At 38.4% G+C, this 19,760-nt stretch overlaps 3 protein-coding genes across 4 annotated transcripts; 1 reads left to right on the plus strand and 2 right to left on the minus strand.

Annotated features, from left to right (window-relative positions):
• Window positions 1-4,302: 4,302 nt before the first annotated feature.
• LOC136254121 (probable 4-coumarate--CoA ligase 1) lies at window positions 4,303-19,613 on the minus strand. The gene is made up of 5 exons (XM_066046795.1): window positions 19,502-19,613; window positions 5,093-6,391; window positions 4,955-5,036; window positions 4,679-4,819; window positions 4,303-4,629 (listed from the first exon to the last, which is right to left on the minus strand). Exons 2-5 carry the CDS (start codon window positions 6,380-6,382, stop codon window positions 4,433-4,435), a joined length of 1,710 nt encoding a protein of 569 aa, XP_065902867.1. The 5' UTR covers window positions 6,383-6,391; window positions 19,502-19,613; the 3' UTR covers window positions 4,303-4,432.
• LOC136254122 (uncharacterized) lies at window positions 11,338-16,624 on the plus strand. 2 transcript variants are annotated; one of them, XM_066046797.1, is made up of 4 exons: window positions 11,338-12,599; window positions 12,649-13,022; window positions 13,129-13,371; window positions 13,851-16,624. In XM_066046797.1, the coding sequence occupies exons 1-2, from the start codon at window positions 12,204-12,206 to the stop codon at window positions 12,928-12,930; spliced, it is 678 nt and encodes a 225-aa protein (XP_065902869.1). In that variant the 5' UTR covers window positions 11,338-12,203; the 3' UTR covers window positions 12,931-13,022; window positions 13,129-13,371; window positions 13,851-16,624. The 2 variants fall into 2 exon arrangements, with proteins under 2 accessions (XP_065902869.1, XP_065902868.1); XM_066046796.1 differs by having other exon boundaries at window positions 12,649-13,371.
• LOC136254118 (uncharacterized) lies at window positions 12,959-16,855 on the minus strand. Its single transcript, XM_066046792.1, has 7 exons — window positions 15,138-16,855; window positions 15,041-15,091; window positions 14,286-14,992; window positions 14,008-14,235; window positions 13,514-13,742; window positions 13,412-13,465; window positions 12,959-13,363 (listed from the first exon to the last, which is right to left on the minus strand). The coding sequence occupies exons 1-7, from the start codon at window positions 16,444-16,446 to the stop codon at window positions 13,056-13,058; spliced, it is 2,886 nt and encodes a 961-aa protein (XP_065902864.1). The 5' UTR covers window positions 16,447-16,855; the 3' UTR covers window positions 12,959-13,055.
• Window positions 19,614-19,760: the final 147 nt, after the last annotated feature.

Genomic DNA, 19,760 nt, shown 5'->3' on the forward strand with positions numbered 1-19,760 from the left:
GCAAGCTTGCAAAACTATATCACGTGATCCACTGAATGAAAATAAAGGTATGCACTGTCGGAACTCACACGTACATTAGTCTAGGACCTGACTAAGTTATGTATGCACTTCATTTAGGAGTCAACTGTTATGGGGTAAATTGACATTTTAAGGAACAACATGGGATATGTACCGAAATCTATATCCACTGCGAAATATGTGAAACTGACCACGCCCCTTTTATTACATTTTAATTTTTTAAAATATACATAGTTGAAGCTACAGATTCTCTGACATATTGCCAGTGTTCAAAATGGCCATGTTTAGGATAAAAAGTTAGAATACTCGCATGTAAGTATTAATAGGAAAATATGCGTAGCTAATGTATTATCAAGAGTTCATAAGTTAGTTATCATAAATGAATAATCCTGACGTAAAAAATTGACAGGATTTATTTATTCATTGATACTGTTCATTCACTGATGCTGTTCGTTCATTGATAGGGTTCTTGCAGCTTAACATTTGCAGTATTTGTAGCACATGCCCTGCAGTGACATCCTATTCGAGCACACTTGCCACATGTGCAGGGATCTGACAAACCTTCAGGCTTTGTCGTTGTCCCTTCAGAACTTCAGGTACCAGGATACTGCCTCTTCTTTCAAAATCAAAGGTTTCAGCTTTTAAAAGAAGTGGCATCTCTAAATGAAGATTGGACCATAGCTGCTGTTAATAATAAGTTTGGTGGATGTGACTTCTTGCATTTGCTGAAGCACAAGTAGTTTTCTCAAAATCCATTTTCAGAGCATTGCTACTGAATGCTGCAAGGCACATGTCATCAAAATAATGTCTCCTGGTTTTAAACACCTGACCAAGCCATTTGTACTGAGTGGTGGACAGTCAACTGCATGGAGTGCATGGAGTGTAGGAAGGCACCTTGTGAGTTTATCTCCCAGCTCTCTGCAAATATCGTGAAGTGGTAGTATCGATCTATTTGCTCCTGAATTACAAATCAGCCAGAGTTCTTGGAGACCAAGACTTCTCCAATTAACTGTGATGTGATAATAGCAGACACACAAGGACATCTGTATCACTTGATAACAACTTTATGGCCTTAGTGAGAAAGATTCCCTTAAAGACGCTGGATCCACCTGTTAAGACAATTCATCACTTTGCTGATGCACATGACATCAATGGGTACCAAAGTTGGGCACAACTTGGATGAAATTTAAACTATGCTTACAGAGAGGATAGTATCAAGAATGCAGAAAGAGCCAGAAAAAGAAAGACTGCAGAAAAAATAGTTCTTGATCAGATATTGCCAAATCAAAAAATCCAGTAGTATTTGGTCATCTTCTGTCAGCAAAACTGCCTTCCAGGAATTCTATGTTGAATGGCTGATATCGCCAAGGCAGTAAACCTTTATACCTCGGTATATCACCACAGGCATGGATGTTGTCAATTGAGTGTGCTTCTCTATTTCCTTGGTTGAACTGCACACACATGTGATGGAACATGAAAGTAGGCCCAGACCAGTGACTTAAAATGTCCTACACATGGAACATCATCCTGTCATCAGCTTCCTTCCAAAATGTTGTCTTTAATACGGAGTCCTTTTCTATTGTTCCTTTAATTCGGGGAGTTTGTTAAGAGAGGTTCCACTGTATCCTTGATTTTATTCACACCTTAAAGGATATTATATATTTTGAGTAAATGGTTTGCCGCCACCATAGATTATATACTCCCTTACCTGGAATTATACTTTAAACATTTTCCGGTCAAACTTTCTTAGACACTTTGATGAACAAAACTCATGCAGCTTTCATGTTGTATGTCCTTGCTCTAGATGTAATTTAACCTACAAACCTCCCTTATATAGCTGAAATTAATTTGGGTGTTGCTAGGCCGTACCAGCTGCAGTATAACGATCATTTGTAATTGTATACGCATGTATATACAGTAACTCTATTCATTGGTGTGGATAATGCAATAATGGAGCAGCTACTGCTGTATGAGGCTCCTGGAGGCCCCTTATATGAAATATTTAGACCTCCATATAGTCCAATACTTGTCATACCCCTCCTGTGCACAGCTATAGAGGTGTGGAAGCCGTGATTATGTAAACACTGATGTATGTATGTATATACTAGATACTAGCTATATACATAAGTTGGAATCATTAATATTCAAAGTGACTCAGTACCAGTACTTTATTTATACCAATATGTCAGTTTATTAGTCACTTTGTACATAATGCAATTTCATTGGATTTGATTTATAATTACAGTTGTATTTATAGACATGCTACCAGCTACTGAGCCAATTCACTCAAGGGTGCCAGACTCAAGGCGATCCTTATTGGATGGTATCGGACCACTGTTCCAGTTAATAACACTAACCACAAATTAATGGAGTAACCAATGGTGCTTCGTGATTTCACAGGTTGGGAGTGATGTGGTTGTATCATTAAACTAGCTTTCACTGACACTATGACACCATTAGAAACCTCAATGTAACTGATGTTTCCATCTCAGTGCTTGCAGTAACATTGAAAGTGACTGTATTCTTCTCCCAAAACATGATGAGCTTGTAGGAAGGTTATGTGATCTTAACGAGTACTCAGTGCAAGCACTAAAATCCGCCTTTCCTTGGCTGAAAGAATCAGTAATTATAATTTGATCAAAAAAAAAATCTAATAACTTGTCAGAAGTATTTATATTTTGGGGTACTCAAAAAGCATAGTCAGGTTTGATCTTGCCTAACCAAGACTGCCAATTAAAATGACGCTGAGTTCCCACTTCCCAGTGATGTTTTATGACAGGGAAGTGCCAATCTTTATAATATGCTACTAGCATACTGTACAAATAGAAACAGTGAAAGTGTCCTATGTCATTTTGTACTTAATTGTATTGTACTGACATATCCTCTCCAAGTGAAATTGTTGCCTGATTCTTGCCTGAGTTTGGTCTTTAGTTTAGTTATCAACCTTATTTTTGACCACTATCACCACTTTAACAGAAGCCATGGAATGCTAATTGGTTTATTACATCACTACTTTAGGCGTACTACACCTTCTTGCTATTATTTGGTTTATACTTTGCCACAAGTCTATGAAAATAGTACTTTTCAGTAAAGTGCAGTTATGGTATATAACTGCATGACAAGCTCAATCAGAGCCTTCAATGCCCATAACTTGTATGGCACACAATGATAATGATTTGTAGCGTGCATGGTATTAAACACTGGCTACACTGCTTTACTGCCATGTTAACACATTCTGGGACACTAGCTGCTTTACACCAGTAAGGTAAACAATTAGGCACCGGCCTATTATGCCCGAAATTTTACCTATTATGCTTTTGAGCATTCCTCAAAAATTAAGCCTATTATGCTCAAAATTATGCTTTCAAAATCAAAATTATGCTCTAGAAGTGACTGTTTTATTAGAGTATATCAGCCTTTCTTGACTGCTCTATTAGAGTAAGTGACTGCTCTATTAGAGTATCTCGATCTTATTTCTGCAAAGTGTGAATAACCAACAAAGAAACGGTTTAATAAGTTGTATTACGTGTTTTTGATTATAAAATGCACTAATAATACTATTGGCAGTGAATATTTGCTTTCTTTCAGGCGCGCGTATTGCGCATTTAATTAAATTTTCAAACATCGTCCCTATTATGCTGACATTATGCTTGATGCTTTTGGCCACCTATTATGCTTTAAATTATGCCGGCATAATCGGCCGGTGCCTATAAACAATGCAACACTGTTGTGATAATGCTTGCTGTGGTCCGACTTTGATCTGAAAACTAACCATCTTACACAATGACTTTTGATAATTCAACCTTTATTACTATATGCATATGGGGCACAGAACAAATGCCCCAGTTGCCCCCCTGTAAGTAGAGTGTGCATTGTAATTTTGGGCCTATATTATAAACATTCTTGAAGACGTGCATCATCCATTATCTGCATGTTAATGCCTTTAAAACTTTCACAAAAGCACATGATGTATTTATAATTGATTTAAAATAACACAATGGATGTACACTAAAATTTATTTGCTCATAATTTTTACTGTTCCAGTAGTACAGCATATTTCATCATTTTTCACTGTCTGGATATCTGTGGGTGTGGGAAAGGGCAGAACCTATTGATAAGGGACATAGTCTGCAAAACAAAACAAAAAAATAGTAGTGAATGTCACTGCAAATTCTTAGTGATGGTCACTAAAATCTACAGTGATGTTTACTGTTTTCACAGTATTCACTACTTAGTGTATTCAGGTTTTGAATGTAATTCCTACCCGAGTACCAAGTTTGGTGCTTTTATCACAAAATGCACAATTGTTTCTCACAATAATATATATATATATACAAATTAGTATTCAAACTATAAAATGTACATAAATAAAAGGTGCACGCTGCCACAAAACACACAATAATAGTCAATCCGATCACTTTAGTAGCCTACGCAATATCTTCCCACTTGGTGATTTTGGTATTTCTTTGATAAACTTTACTCCTCCTTTTAACTGTTTGTGTTCTGCTACTTGTCCCTTCACAAAATCCTCCACTTCTTGTTCACTCAGCTCACCACTGCTCCTCACCACAAATGCTCGGGGAAGCTCACCAGATCTCTCATCATCAACACCTTGTACAGTAACACTATTGACATCATCTGGATCATGTGATCCCCTTACCTATAACTGCCACATCAGAGATGTGTGGATGTTGGAGGAGAATAGCCTCCAGTTCTGCTGGAGCTACTTGGAAACCTTTCACTTTGATCAACTCCTTCAGTCTGTCAGTTATGTATACAAAGCCATCCTCATCATAGTAACCTTAAACAAAACTTCAATAATATCCACCAACAGGTACATGCATCGTGCAGCATACAGCATAATTATGTAGCCACACATCTATTGCAAAACAGTAACTGACACTTATAGAATTAGGGTGTAAAATGTGAGTCTTACCAATATCTCCTGAGTGTAACCATCCATCAGCAGTGACGGTGTCAGCAGTAGCCTTGTCATTGTTCAGGTAACCCTTCATTACCTGCAAAGTAAATGATTACACAATCTAATGTTAAATGTACAGTGTTTCGTACAAACCTGTGGACCTTTGAACAACAATTCTCCATCACAGTTTGGACCCAAGGCTTCACCAGTTTCAGGATTTATAGCTTTTACAAAAGTGTTGAGGAGTGGAACACCAGATGAACTTGGATTCACTATGTCACGAGGACAACACAGTGCTACAGGACTGAGCTCAGTCATACCAAATCCTTGCCGCACAACCTTTATACCAAATCGCTGCTTCACTGCTGTAACTGTTTCACCTCCCAGTGGAGCAGCACCACTAAATATGCTCTGAACAGAAGACACATCATAATTATCAACCATAGGGTGTTTAGCTAGAAATACAGCAAGTGGTGGAACTAGGAATGCTTCATTTATTTTATAGTTTTGAAGAGTTTCTAGAAACAATTGCGGCTCAAATTTGGGCAAAATCACATTGGTACTTCCCTGATACAGCCCAGTTGCAAGTAACACTACCATTCCATAGATATGGAAAAATGGTAGAATGCCAAGAAATCGACAATCTGGATCAGAGAAATCAACAAATTGTGGATGACTAAGTTGGTTGACGTTAGCCGTGACATTGTAATGGGTCAACATCACTCCCTTGGGTAAGCCGGTAGTACCACTGGAGTATGGAAGTATTGCTGTATCATTTTTGTAGTCCAGTTGGACATTAAGTGGAAATCTTGATCCACTGTCGTTCACTAAACTCTGGTAGGATATCATATTCTTCCCTTCTCCCACACCTCCATCATCACCCAGTACTATCACCTTCTCTACACAACCTGCCTTACTGGCTGCTTCTTGTACTGTTGGTAACAAGGATGGTATGGTGGCTACGTACTTTGAGTTTGAGTTCTTAAACTGGTAGGCTAACTCTTCTGAGGTGTAGTTTGGATTACAAGTACTCATGATCCCTCCCATGGCAAGTGTAGAGAAGAACGTTGTACAGAATTCCACACTGTTGGGGGAAACTAGTGCTAACACATCTCCCTTCTGCATACCACTCCTCACTAGACCAGATGCCATATTAACCACTGACTCCTGTACTTCATTGTATGAGTACTCCCTTCCTGTAACACCATCTATTAGAGCAGATTTCTTGCCATACTTGGGAAAGTGCTGGAATACATGACTGTAAAAATTGGTCTCAGGAATCACCGTGTCTCCATATGGACACTTTACAATGAAATCTTTACTAATGGTTGATGCAGAAGCACATAATAACTGACGATTAACAATTGAAGGAAAGAATCGTCTACCAGCAGTACGCCAAGCCTGTCGTAGAGATACAGAAAGCCTTGTCACCTCGCACTGCATGATGTTACCCTGTAAGAATTACAAACATAGTACAATGATTTATATGATCAATGTAATCAGGACTGCTACACATACATCTATATGTGCCACAAGCTATTCAGTAATGCAAATAACAGTATAATATAACACATGTCTGATGCACCAAGTCCTATGGTCTGCTTGTTATGCATATGCACACACACACACACACATGTATGTATAGCCTCTACTATCAATTCTTGCCTTTATAAAATGAATAATAATAATAATAATAATGATGATGCGGTTCAGTTGGCAAGCCAAGACATGCCTTCAAAGCAATTTCCAAAAAATTCCTGCAAAATTTTCTAAATTCATATTGAATATGCAGAATGACTGAACTGATACCCTCAACCAAGCATAACACAACACTAATACTATGCATAGGCTTTGGTTATCTCATCAATCGATTTTGCTTGGATATAAGATGTGTTTTTCCACTTTTCGTGCACTGCAAGATATACAATGCATCAGGGTTGAAATGGGGTTAGCATCATGATGCTGACCTGTATAGAAATCTGTGTCAGGTTCAGTTTAATTGAAGTGGAGAGGCATGTACTAAACTTATGTACTAGGTTTTGTATTATAATGAGCCGGGTTATTTGCAAGAGTAAAAGGATGATGTGCAGATTAAGGCTATATGTATAATAACCAAACAATAACACAGGAATGTAGTATTCGTAGGTAATACTCAAAATCTTGACATAGCTCCAACTGTACTTGTAGCAGTTTTCATGCTGTACTATTGCTTCCCCAATGAATGATCACAGAAAGTAGTAATGATGGTGCATTAATAGCAGAAAAAATGATTATCTGCTCTATAAGAGGTGTGTGCTATCCAAGTACTGAACAATCAAAATATTCTAAAAGATCAGTCATGTAACAATTCAAAATTGTTCTCATATACCAGCTACTGTATATCATCTTCTTCATAACACATTCACTGGCAATTAATGGTTCTTAAATATCTTGAAGACATAGCTTACAATGTTATCAAGCAAGACATCAAGGGCAGATTTTAGGGGGGTGCATGGGGGGCTGAAGCACCCCCTTCAAAATTTTACGATGTGTTAGCTAGAAAGACAGTACTGAGAAGCTACAGTATAGGCGCAGTTGCATCTAAAACATATTATATTGGCTGGAAAGAGTGAGAAGAGAAAAGAACTGATCTCTTCTGGGAATCAACAAGAGGGGATTAAATATAAAACTGCACTAAACAGCGAAATACTCTAATAGAGCAGTCAAATACTCTAATAGAACATTCACCATCAAAATTCTTTAAACTGTAAAGACCAACTCTTAGACCCCTTGAACTTTGAACTCAAGAATTTATACTGTGCCCTATGAAAGCTAGTTACCATACAATGTTAGATGAAGTGGTTTACAATCCTTACACAATAAGGAGTCAATATTATTGTCAAATTCGATTTCAGAAAGCTTAATTTGCAAAGTGTTCTTGTGAGGGCATGCCCCAAGACCTCCTAGATAAAGTATGCTCCTCATGCTGAGTGTGCTTCTCACACTGCACTACTAGTTGTATCAACCAGTTGCCACATTTTTAGTCCCCACTATAGATGTCCCTAGCTTAGCACCCCCCCATTGGGAAATCCTAGAACTGCCCCTGGCCATATCCAACACACGTAATTCTGACCAGATATTTTTATAAAGCAGGTTAGACCTGGACAAAATGTAACCCAGATGACCCAACCAGGTTTCAACCCAGCAATTCATGTATTCGTGTACACCTATAGCTGTGTTTGTCCTTCTTTGCATACCATTTCCCTCCTCTTGTAGTATAGCATGACAACGGCTAGATACCATAGCAACCATATAAGAATGAAATTGTTAAAAGAATATTTTGTGCCATGTCTTGTGCACATTTATTTCATACATAACTGATTTCCGTTTGTAAACTATGTAACCGACAAAACGCAAAGTGCACTGCTTGCCAAAAATTATATGTGATAATGCATTAGTTGTGCAATTTTATTGTACTTACTCAAAATACTCAAAGTAGTCATTGTTGGTAAAATGATCAGTGCAACAAGCCGTAGTCTAGTCCTCTGGGTCCCTTTCACCAAGATACTCTTACATTCCATTTGTGAAGAAGGAAAAGCATATTAATTATAGTAAAACATTTGCCCAACCATAGGGATGCCATGAAATAGAATTTTTTATGCCATATGTCACAGACGTTTCTGTCACAAAATCAACATAACTTGCTCTGGAAAAAACCTAGCAAAATTGATGTGTTTCCCTTTGGTGAATTTCATCAATCCTTTTAAGGGTATAACACACATAGTTTTTGGTCCCAATATTCAATTTTGTACATATAAGGATAGCCAAATTTGTGTGCTATTCTATGATGAGCCACGGCATTCTACATCATGGGATTTTATGTCACGATCTATCATACGTCATGGCTATCGCAGCATCATATTACTTGTTACTTCTATGCAGTGTAACAACACATTACAGTTGCATATTACTCTCAGAAAAAAGGAACAAGTTACATCCTGTATTACATGTTACTCTGATTACATGTCATTATACGTCTAGATGATGAGTCATGAGCATGAGCCTATTCTGAGTCATGTTTCAATAAAGTCTAAAAATTTGGACAGCACCCAGAGCCAAACAGCTTGTCTATGAAGATACACCAGACCTCTTTTTCTGCAAAGTGGATGTTTAACCATTCACCAGTCACGGTACTCATATTTATTTAGCCGGTAATTTGTTGCATGAACATTAGGAATTCGTCCCTATGGTTAAGAAACGTGCTTGTAGGATTGATCCTAGGATTAGGAACAACACTCCTAGGATTAGGAACAATGGTCCTAAGATTAGGAAAAGTGCCCCTAGCACTAGGAACAATGCCCCTAGGACGTGCAACTAGATTAATGCATCGTTTATAACTGTTAGGTTAGAATATAGGTTTGACATAATTATAGCGTAAAAATAATTTTAAAAGTTAAATCATGGGAACAGAGATCACTAAAAAAAGTAAAGAAATAATAGTCAAACAAGCCAGCATGTTAAACCAGGAGCTCATCGAATCCTATGGACAAGGGAGCATGTAACTCTGTAAACAGCGAAATTCAAACATGGCTGCCGTATACTATAATACGTAAGTAACTTTAAATTTCCTAATTAGGATATTATGCGGAGGAGCATGCTCGAGTATGTCACATTTCTGCTGCGACGAAGCAAAGCTATGGAAACGAAGTTCAATGGCACGACGGATAAATAGTAGCACAGGCTTAGCAGGGAGTCTTTCTACAGTCACTAATTACGTGAAATCACACGAAATTACTCCACTTGACTATTCCAAGTTCTACCTTTGACTCGATGATCTTCCTATCGAAGCAACTTTACATAAGACGATGGAGTAGCAGCCCTTTCAGTGTATCCCTGTTGCGCGTAAGAATGATGTAACCAATTATATACATAGTAACATTGGACGCCATGTTTGAATTTCACTCGTAGTATTGGTAGTGTACGGAGTTACATGTTCCCTTGTCCATAGGATTCGATGAGCTCCTGGTTAAACACACAGATCACATAGTGTGTATGTGTATAAAATAATTATGATAAATCAGAAGCCATACTATCGCTGACCACAGCATGTTGTGGTTGGATATGTCAAAGCTGTATAGTACAAAGTACATTCAATAGTAAGGAAACAATACACTGGTGTTTACTAACTCCGATAATATTAGCTGATCACTTAACAGCTACTGTACATGATGACTACCTTGATATACATGTTTAGTACTGTGTAATAACAAGCACCAGTAACAACTCTTATTATCATGTGAGCTATCCATAAATGGATTTATAAAAAGTAAACAAACTAGTGTAAAACAATTAAAACATGGGAATAGAGATCACTGAAAAAAGTAAAGAAACAAGAGTAAAACAAGCCAGCATGTTAAACACAAAGAGATCTCTATTTGGACTCATATAAACATCTATACAGAAGCATTTCTCAGTACTTATTTGCCCCTGATTTATGGAGAAACTACTTAGTTTCTACCAACAACATTGTTGCTCTGGTATGAACTTAATATACTGTGGTTAAATACAGGTAGGGTTTCCAAATGAATGTGTTAACATTAGGGATGAGCCTATTTGCTTCTTTTCTTTCACCTATTTTTCTTTCCAGCAATTCTTTTTTTCTTACCTATTTTGCTCAATATTTTGCTCAAAATTTCTGTTTTGCTGAGCATCAATAAAAATTAATTGCAGTATCACTATCTCAAGTTTACAAGCATGTGTGATTGTTTTCGTTCATAGTGACTGCTCTATTAGAGTATCTCGATCTTTAGTCGCCATTCCTATTAGTATATGTTGCTCAAATACTATGTGTGACTGTTCTATTAGAGTATTTCGACCTTTTCCATACAAACTGTGCTAATTTAAGTTTCCATTCCTTGATGACTATTTTTCCAATTTCCCACCTATTTTCCAGCATTTTGCTCTTTGCTTTTACCAACATATTTTTCCAAAAATATTGCCGTAATTATAGTATTTTAGATTTTCCATTTAAATAGCGTTTTGTTGTTGCTGTTTTTATCTGCTTTACCAGTTAGGCACTGCAAAAGCAAGAGGAATTAGTAGCAAGCAGCGATGGTACAGGTAGGGCATGATATTCCAAATCAAGAGGTTTAGGTTGTTGGCTCGGTTGTCATTTTTTTTTCATTCCCATGTATAATTTAGGCCGGGAAAACTTGATTACTTGTTTCTCATCCCTGCTCGCATCACTTTTTTCCCTACCGCCTCAAATTACATCAAGTTGTTGCTGTTGATGATCATGTGCGCACGTATTTTGATGCTGAGAAGGCTGGCCATCATTTCACAGTACAGAAAACATATCTTGCAGTTCAGCAAAGGCTGTAAAATGTAAGTATTAGGCTTTAGCTAACCTTTACAGCAAGAGTCCATAATAAGAGGAGAGTGTCTAACTTCAGTATACTCCATCAAAGATGAGCCCGGTAAGTACAGCGAGTCTACATGGCTTCAACTAAAGACGCGATTATTAGTGCTAAACGTACTGCACAGGGTTTCATATTCTGTTAGCGCACGCATCAAATCAGCGCGTAACGTTAATTGTTTTATGTGTCACGTGGTGTGGCAGTTGGAAATGGCGTCAAGCTCGTGTGAAGCAAATCAACCCACGACACCGACTTCAATCGATCGTCCACGAAGAACTAAGCGAAGAATTGTGGAACCAAAGACTCGTCGTGCTGTAACGGCACCCAAAGTCGCTCAGAAGAAAAATCCCTCAAAGAAACACGCGGTCAAGACGAAACAGGATTCAAAACAGGCCGACCAGCTGGCCGTGACTGAAGCATCTAGTTCAACTGAACCTGCAGCAAAAAGACGAAAGACTAAATTAAACAAGAAAGAAAGAGATGATTTGCTTTCTTTATTGGATTCTGTTGACGTGTCGATGCTGAGAAAGGAAGTATGCATGAAATTGAATGAGCAGTTTATTCCAGAGTATTTGAAAGAAATATCTAATGCACTCTGTGCTAATGAACAGCCTCTTGCAGAAATAATTGCTACACATCGTCATTACTTCTCCAGTCTATATGAGAAATGTCAAAAAGGCCCAGAACCATTCTTATATTTTCAGTTGAAATGGCATGAACACTGTAGTGCTTTCATTTTAAGCAGCAAATATTCTTTGTGTGACATCAATTTGGAGGAAAGCAGCTGTCACTAACTTAGTGAGACAAGGCTTACATGGTTGAAGTTCTGTGAAGATGGTGGTATTCCAGTTCCTGAGACTAATCCAATTATGATCACAGTTTCTTCTGCTATATACCACTTTTTACTTGACTTTATCACAAATTCTCAAAATAGCACCACTACCAACAACTGTGAAGAGGATGGCGATGACGTGTACTATCGCTTTGGTGGCAGTGCAATATCAGATATGTTGCACCTCCAGTACAAGCACATTAGAACATGCAAAGATGAACAGAGAGACCTTGTGTCCCAGGAAATTTCAATAATACAGGCTATGAATTTGAAGGACAAAACCGTGATTCCTGATTACCTTAAATACCGCGATCGTGGTTATATGTATTTTCCTGATCCAGCTTTTCTGCCTTTTCTACGTGACATTGATGCATCATTAAAGGATGTTGTCAGTATTGATGGATTTCAACAAGAGGGGGATAACTTAGTAAAGGTTAGAGTATTCTCTGTGTATGTATTTCTAAACTATTGCTCCCCTACAGGTTGCACACGAGAGGATACTACATGATAAAACACGATTATGTGAGATGTTCCGAGAGATATTAGCCCTTAAGTTACCATCTGACATCACAACCTACTGTAAAGATGCTATTGACAATGTATTTAATACATTTGTTAGAAAAGTGTGCAACACACGAATACAGGAATTTTTGTCTGCAATGAAACAACAATTTGCAACTAAAAAAGGGCTAGCATCAACAGTGGATGTCAATTTGAGAACTACACTTTTAGCACATCACGCTAAATTAGAAACAAAGCTGTGAACAAATAAATAAAATGCCACTCTGAACTTCTTTAATGATAGTCTGACTAAACACAGAATTTCAATGCATTTTTAAATTGAATTAGAATCATGGTATGTGTACATAATTTTATTGAACTTTGTGGCCTAACGTTTATGATGTTGGTAGCTTTTCCTCTGCAAGGGAGTCTCAATAAAATTCAACTTCTCGTCCTTGTAGCCTGTACCACTGTGATGGGAAGCAGCACACTGCTTGACGAGGTGTGCAGCTCGAGCAGTTGTATAGTTTACAGCATCAAGTTTTCCCCCTGCTGTGAATTTATATTGACTAAACAGGCTTTCCACTGCTGACCCGGACAATCGCAGAGGTGACACAAAATATGTCGGGTAAGTCTTCAGGAACCACTGACAGAAAGCTTTAAAGCCATACACATCAATACGTAGGAGATCCCATGCTGAAAAGGTAAAGATTAAACAATATAAAATATGTCAATTATACTCACTTTGCCATGACAGAAATGATTTCTGTGTTGATGCAGTATGTGGGTACTTCGGGTCTGCAAAATGAGTAACAACAATTCTAGTGTGTGTGTGTGTGCCCATACCTTTATCCAATATTGAGTTTAACCACCCTGAAAAGTACTCAAAACCCTTATTGATGTTCTTCATTGTATCACAGTCCATACTTCTGATACAATCATGTGACAAAAATCCTTGTTCAAACAGCAAATTGCAAGCTTTCAAGTAAGCCAAAGTCTCAGATACTTCAGGGGCATCATTTGGTGGAGGGGTCTGATTCACATACCAGTAGAGTTCACCGAGCACTTGCTCTTGCTATGTATTAAATAAGCACACAAAATATTTGTATTGAACATGATTGTTTGCATTTATACAAACATGCCTAACTGAACAAAATGAATTATAACTGTCATGTTCTAACAGGTGTCACATAAAACAGAACAACCACAGCTATACATCTATGTCAAATCAACAGATGAACAAAGTCACTAAGAGAGGGAACATGAAGAGATCAATATGTTATTGTGCAAACAGATAGCTGTTTTACGTATTTGAGATTATTATAGATTAATTTCAGTACCTGCATGATCTTAGCTGGTAATACATTCAATTTTGTCCATGAGTCACGTAAACAGTATGCTTCCCTTAATCGTGGCACCATTCTTGCTTGATTCTTGCTTACCCGAATCAGTTCACGCTTATACTGGTCAGTAATGGTTTTCCAACCAAATTCAACTCCATTTACTTGTTTAAATTGCTTTGTGCCACCAACTTTTGAGGAAAACAGTGCATTTATCATATTTTTCAGCTATGGAAAGAGAACTGACCATAAACAATATAACACTTCAAATTACATACCTGGTGAGAAGGGCAGATCAACCAAAATATTTTATTGGGCGGATTGAATGGATTTATTATCCAAGGTTCAACCTTAAACTTGTCTTCTTGAGTACTGGTATCCTTTACCGAGTAGGCACCATGGCAGCCATGACTGGCTTTAATGACAGTAGCATTCGCAGATCCCCCATCACACACCAACAGGCTTGTTTTCAAATTGTGGTACTGAAAGAGTTTGATTGTTTCAAAAATACAAGCCAACACAAATTTGCCTTCCATTGAAGCTGAGCATGTAAAATAGGGACCTACGATATCATAATTGCTTGTCAGGTCCCTCCACAGAAATTGCAGTATGTAAGACGTTTGATGGACTGTTGGATCTTGAAGGATTTTATAAATGTCATTCAGTGAGGACAGGTCCTTTTGCGTCATGGCCAATCCCATTAGTTGATGGTTCCGGGAATTCCACATCAACTGACATGCCACCTTCACCTCGTCAAATATGATGACTCCATCTGCTTGTGGCTCTTGTTTCCCATTTGTACGACACTCTTCTTTGAATGCAATGTATCGAGCAACCTGATCAATGATACAAACATTATTGGCACCTGGTGAATGCAAAAAAGCTCCCGTGTATGCTTGCATTGTGGATTTCGATGGTAGCTTCAGAATTCCAAAACTTTGTAATGCCTTGTATGCAGCAGGACTACGTGTGTACACAGCCAATGCTAAAAAAAAAAGGTTGTGAACAACAAAAGATTAAATTTTCAACCCACCCATACGTATCGTGATCATACTCCACCGGTTGCCGCGACCATTGCTCAATTCTGTATCACTAAAATAATATTATGTAAGATGCACAAAATCTGTTACCATTCTTAGCTTGATCCTGAGAGAAGTCCTTCTTCTGCCGTTCTTTGTCAGTAAACCAAATGGTTTTCATCAGACTACCAACACCATGTTGGTCTCCTTCTTGAAAAAGTTTTTCCAATTCTTCATCCTGTACTGCATCCATAACAACACTCATCTCTTCATTCTGCTCATCGTTTAAAACTACCTCACTCTCTTCAAACCTGTTTAGCTTCCGTATACTGCTTGACCTTTCGTATTGTGCCAACTGCTTGCGTTTCTGTTGGCTTGCTGGCGACATGTACTGTAATCGTGCTCGGGATGATGGCTGTTGTCGCTTGATTTTCCTGCCAGGACTTTCTGCAAGGGTTCTTCTCTTTTGCAAGTTTAAATAATGAATCAAACCTTTACAGGCTGAACATTTCACTTCACTTGCTTCCTTCTCCACAACAGTTACATTTGCTGCTGGAACAAACAAGAGTTTACAATTCACAGAATCAACCCGTGAAAAAGGGTAGCTGCTCTGACGTACACTTTTGATATGAAACCGAATTGCCTGATAGTATTCTCTCTCATAGTAATCAAAATCAATTCCAGGACAAAACTTATGCTTCGACTTGTTGCCTAAAATACTACACAATTCAAATACATCATCAATAGATTCCAGCTGCCCTTCTTTCCATAACCTCATCAAAACATAGATGCTGTAGCTCTTGTATTGCACTGTAATCTGGACACGGGAAGTCATTCCATGTGGAGGATGGCTAAAAAGACTCTTTTGGAAGATTTTCAAAATCGGAACACTCTTGTCCCGTCCATCAAATGCTAAAATGAAAGCAAGTTCAGGAAAATGGCCAGAGACATTGTCAACAATGTTCTGTAGATACTGCTGTTTTTCTAGCGGCGTAGTTGAACTTGCTGGCTGGTTCAATAGCTCACATGAAGTATAACTGTCTCCCAAGGCTTGTTCCTCAGAGCCTTCAACATGCGTGTTTGGTCGAAGCGTTATCTCACATGCAGCATCACTGTCGTGTGTCCTACTGGATGACGCTGTATCACACTCGATGTCTTCGAGGAGAGATTCACTGACGGTAGCATCGATGTGCATCTCCAACTGCTCTTCAGCTGCAATCACTGACTGGCAGCGTGACAGGGGTTCCGTTTGCTCAGTAGACTTCTTCGAGACCATCCCGTGGCAATCGCTGCTCTCGTCAAAACATTCGCCAAACAGCCAACACGGCGGTAAAGGTCTTCTATGAACGTTATCCTCCATCAGTACCGACTCAAGGACGTCATTGTCAGTTAATTGAATCCACAATCGAACAATATTCATTCACGTGACTCCCAGTCCATGCGGCTGGTAGGCGGTACCAGCTGTCTCGCATTCACGCGTGTTGATATGAAATGTTTAACACTATTAAAAATTACGCAAATATACATAGATATGCGGAGGCACTACCCGGGCTCATTTTTGATGGAGTAACTGAAGTTAGACACTCTCCTCTTATTATGGACTCTTGTTTACAGTGACAGATAACCTACTGTACCAGTCGTTTGAAGTATTTCCTTTAAGGTAGGCGGGGGTAACTTCGTGAAGGGGGTAACTTCGTGAATCTTAACTTTGATCGGCTGTTACTCCTCAATGGCTTAACCGAATGATTTGAAATTTGCTGTGAAGATACGCTAGTATATAGCGATTAATTTGCATCCAAGCACCAGTGTCTAGCTTTTCTGAGTTTTGCAAAATCATTAGTTTTTCAAAAACATGTAACACGATTTTTACTTAAAAACGTAATAGGCATACCAAAACCTACTACTAATCACTTCTATAAGGTAGTGTTGTTTTAGTTCTAAGGAACTAGAACTAAATCTAGTTTTAGTACAGCAATTTAATTCTAGTTCTAGTACACTAGAACTAAACTAAAATTGTGATCTATTTTAGTTCTAAAACTAAAATAAAATTCTTTCAATTTTTGATTCAAAAACTAGAACTAAACCAAAACCATTAAAACTTTTAGCTCAAGAACTAGAACTAACTGAAAGGTTTCTCAAGCAATCCTACATAAAAAGGTATTGTGCACTATATAAACCACTTAACACTTTTCTTTAAAGATGGTGATGCCTGCAAATGCTACTATAAAACATTGTTATTCAGCATTAATTCTGCTGATTTAGGTTATTTAAGCATTCTATATAGAGCTTTTGTTCATTTGTGCACAAGGGCAAGTGGAAGTTGTGCTGAACCAGGTGGAAGGCCTAAGTCAAGTGGAGTGTGGAACCACTTCAGGCATGATAAGATCAAGGACAAAAGTGTGTGTACTGTGAAAAGTACTGATGGTTTGATTTGTGGTATATAAAGAATTTAAAGGACAATATTCTATAAACTTGAAGAAGCATTTGAAGACATGCCATACTGATGCTTATAAACATTTTGAAGCAGCTGAAATTGAAAAGACAAAGGGAGAGGTTCTTCTAGCCATTTGAAACAGTCCTCCTTGCCAATACGTAGTTTAGGGTCTAAATTGTACAACCCTAATAACTGAAACAGTCCTCCTTGCCAATACGTAGTTTAGGATCTAAATTGTACAACCCTAATAACTGAAACAGCCCTCCTTGCTAATATGTAGTTTAGGATCTAAATTGTACAACCCTAATAACTGAAACAGTCCTCCTTGCCAATACGTAGTTTAGGATCTAAATTGTACAACCCTAATAACAATAAACATAAGGCTATTATACATTTCATCTTGAAATCTGTATAGGTGCTAACAATGTACCACTGAATTTAGTAGATAACAGCAAATTCCGTGTATTAATTGAAGAATTGGATTCTCGGTACAGTTTGCCTCATTGATATAAAATGGGAAATAAAATTGAAAAATCTATCAAAACACCAAATCTAAAGTTTCTGGAAGTCTAGGGGGTGCTACCAATGTTAGTATTTGTGAAGATATCTAACACTAAAACTAACACTAACTAAAATGAAACTAAATACTAACTAAAATTACAGAAATACGGGGTACTAGAACTAAAACTAACTAAAACTGTGGTGGAATTTGGGTACTAGAACTAAAACTAACTAAAACTGCAGTGGACCAACGTTGAAACCGGGTCACTACTGCTGACCCGGATGACCCACTGACCCGGATAGCAATCCGGGTCAGACCCGGATGTGATCCGGATTGACCCGGATGTGATCCGGATTGACCCGGATTAATTAAAGCCGAGACGTGTTTCAGCTAGTCTCGGGCGAGCGAACGAGTCTACATTTTGAGCGTTTGATTCGTGTTGAGTAAATATTGCAACTTCAACCTTGCTGTAGGTTAAAGACCAAAAAAAAAAAAAAAAAAGGTCTTCACCTACTGACAATAGCTACCCCTCACCATAGATACCCTCAGTTTCGTGCTACATACTGCACTTACTAACAAATAGGCGTGGCTGAGCATATGTTGGTAATGCAATAAGTGGGCGTGGCTCACGAAAGAGCTACGCGATAGCGTTTATAAGTTCCACGTCATCAAACGAACAATTTCGTTTCTCACGTGATCCAATCTGGGTCAGACCCGGATAAATTGTAAACCGGGTCAGACCCGGATAAATTGTAAACCGGGTCAGACCCGGATAAATTGTAAACCGGGTCAGACCCGGATGACCCGACCCGGTTTCAACGCTGTAGTGGACTATGGGTACAAGAACTAGAACTGAACTAAAATGAATTTGCTGTACTAAAACAACACTACTATAAGGAAAATTCCTTCCCAAATCAACCGTCTGTTAAGTACTGCCTATTCTAATCAACCAAGATTTGATTATCCGATCCATACAAATTGTTCTCTAACTTGTCTTCAATTCCATCGGCGTAGAAAAGCACGGGGAACAAGCTAAGCATTGTGTGCAACTTCTTTCTGACAACAATCGCGGACTCTATAGGGAGAAACACGAGAATACGTAAATTCACGAAGTTACCCCCAAACGCGTTTTTTGACACCACCGGATGTTTAGTGCTATATCTCTTCAGCAATAAGCTCAAATCTCTTGTAAGTTGGCATGCTGAGAGTACATATGTACGCGCTAAACATAACGAACTTTGGTTAAAATCGATTCAGTAGATCGAAAATTATAAACGAGAAAGCAAAGTATTCACGAAGTTACCCCCGCCTACCTTAATGAAAAATGACCTCCCGCTCGCACAAGAATCCCAAATTTTGTGGATGAGTAACAACAGCCATTTTTCTGCCTTCCATCACTTAAAGAGGGAATACTCCCTTGTAGCAAGTCACGGGGAAAAAAAGCCTTCGCTACGCGAAAGCTTTGGAGGGGAGCAGTCTGGCCTTTCAACAATATAGTCTATATCGTACAGTATGACAGTACGCTACATAAACACTCACTACGACGCCGAATCCTTGGATGAAAAGTCTTGCCAACCAAAGGTGAGGTCAAGGTGTCTGGGAGTGGCCGGATCGATTTTTAGCGCAGGCGTTAAATTTATAGTCATTAGCGCGGGCCCAATTGGCGCACGAGACAAGCCCTTTTGGTTATAATACACGTAAACACGTTACATTGTAGCTATTGTTTGATTTTTACCTTTTCAGTATGAATTGATGACCGAACACAACAAGCTGATTTGTACTGTAAATACCTGATAAT

Source organism: Dysidea avara, chromosome 4 (genome assembly GCF_963678975.1).
Source record: "Dysidea avara chromosome 4, odDysAvar1.4, whole genome shotgun sequence".
In the NCBI taxonomy this organism is placed as follows: domain Eukaryota; kingdom Metazoa; phylum Porifera; class Demospongiae; order Dictyoceratida; family Dysideidae; genus Dysidea; species Dysidea avara.

Coding starts and splice junctions, on each gene's coding strand:
- LOC136254118 (XM_066046792.1), bottom strand. CDS start 16,446: ATGAATATTGTTCGATTGTGGATTCAATTAACTGACAATGACGTCCTT. Junction 15,092..15,137: donor TCAGGATCAAGCTAAGAATG/GTAACAGATTTT, acceptor TTAGTGATACAG/AATTGAGCAATGGTCGCGGC. Junction 14,993..15,040: donor TATGATCACGATACGTATGG/GTGGGTTGAAAA, acceptor TTTTTTTTTTAG/CATTGGCTGTGTACACACGT.
- LOC136254122 (XM_066046796.1), top strand. CDS start 12,204: ATGATCACAGTTTCTTCTGCTATATACCACTTTTTACTTGACTTTATC. Junction 12,600..12,648: donor AGGGGGATAACTTAGTAAAG/GTTAGAGTATTC, acceptor GCTCCCCTACAG/GTTGCACACGAGAGGATACT.
- LOC136254121 (XM_066046795.1), bottom strand. CDS start 6,382: ATGCAGTGCGAGGTGACAAGGCTTTCTGTATCTCTACGACAGGCTTGG. Junction 4,820..4,954: donor GTTACACTCAGGAGATATTG/GTAAGACTCACA, acceptor GTTTTGTTTAAG/GTTACTATGATGAGGATGGC. Junction 4,630..4,678: donor CTCTGATGTGGCAGTTATAG/GTAAGGGGATCA, acceptor TTACTGTACAAG/GTGTTGATGATGAGAGATCT.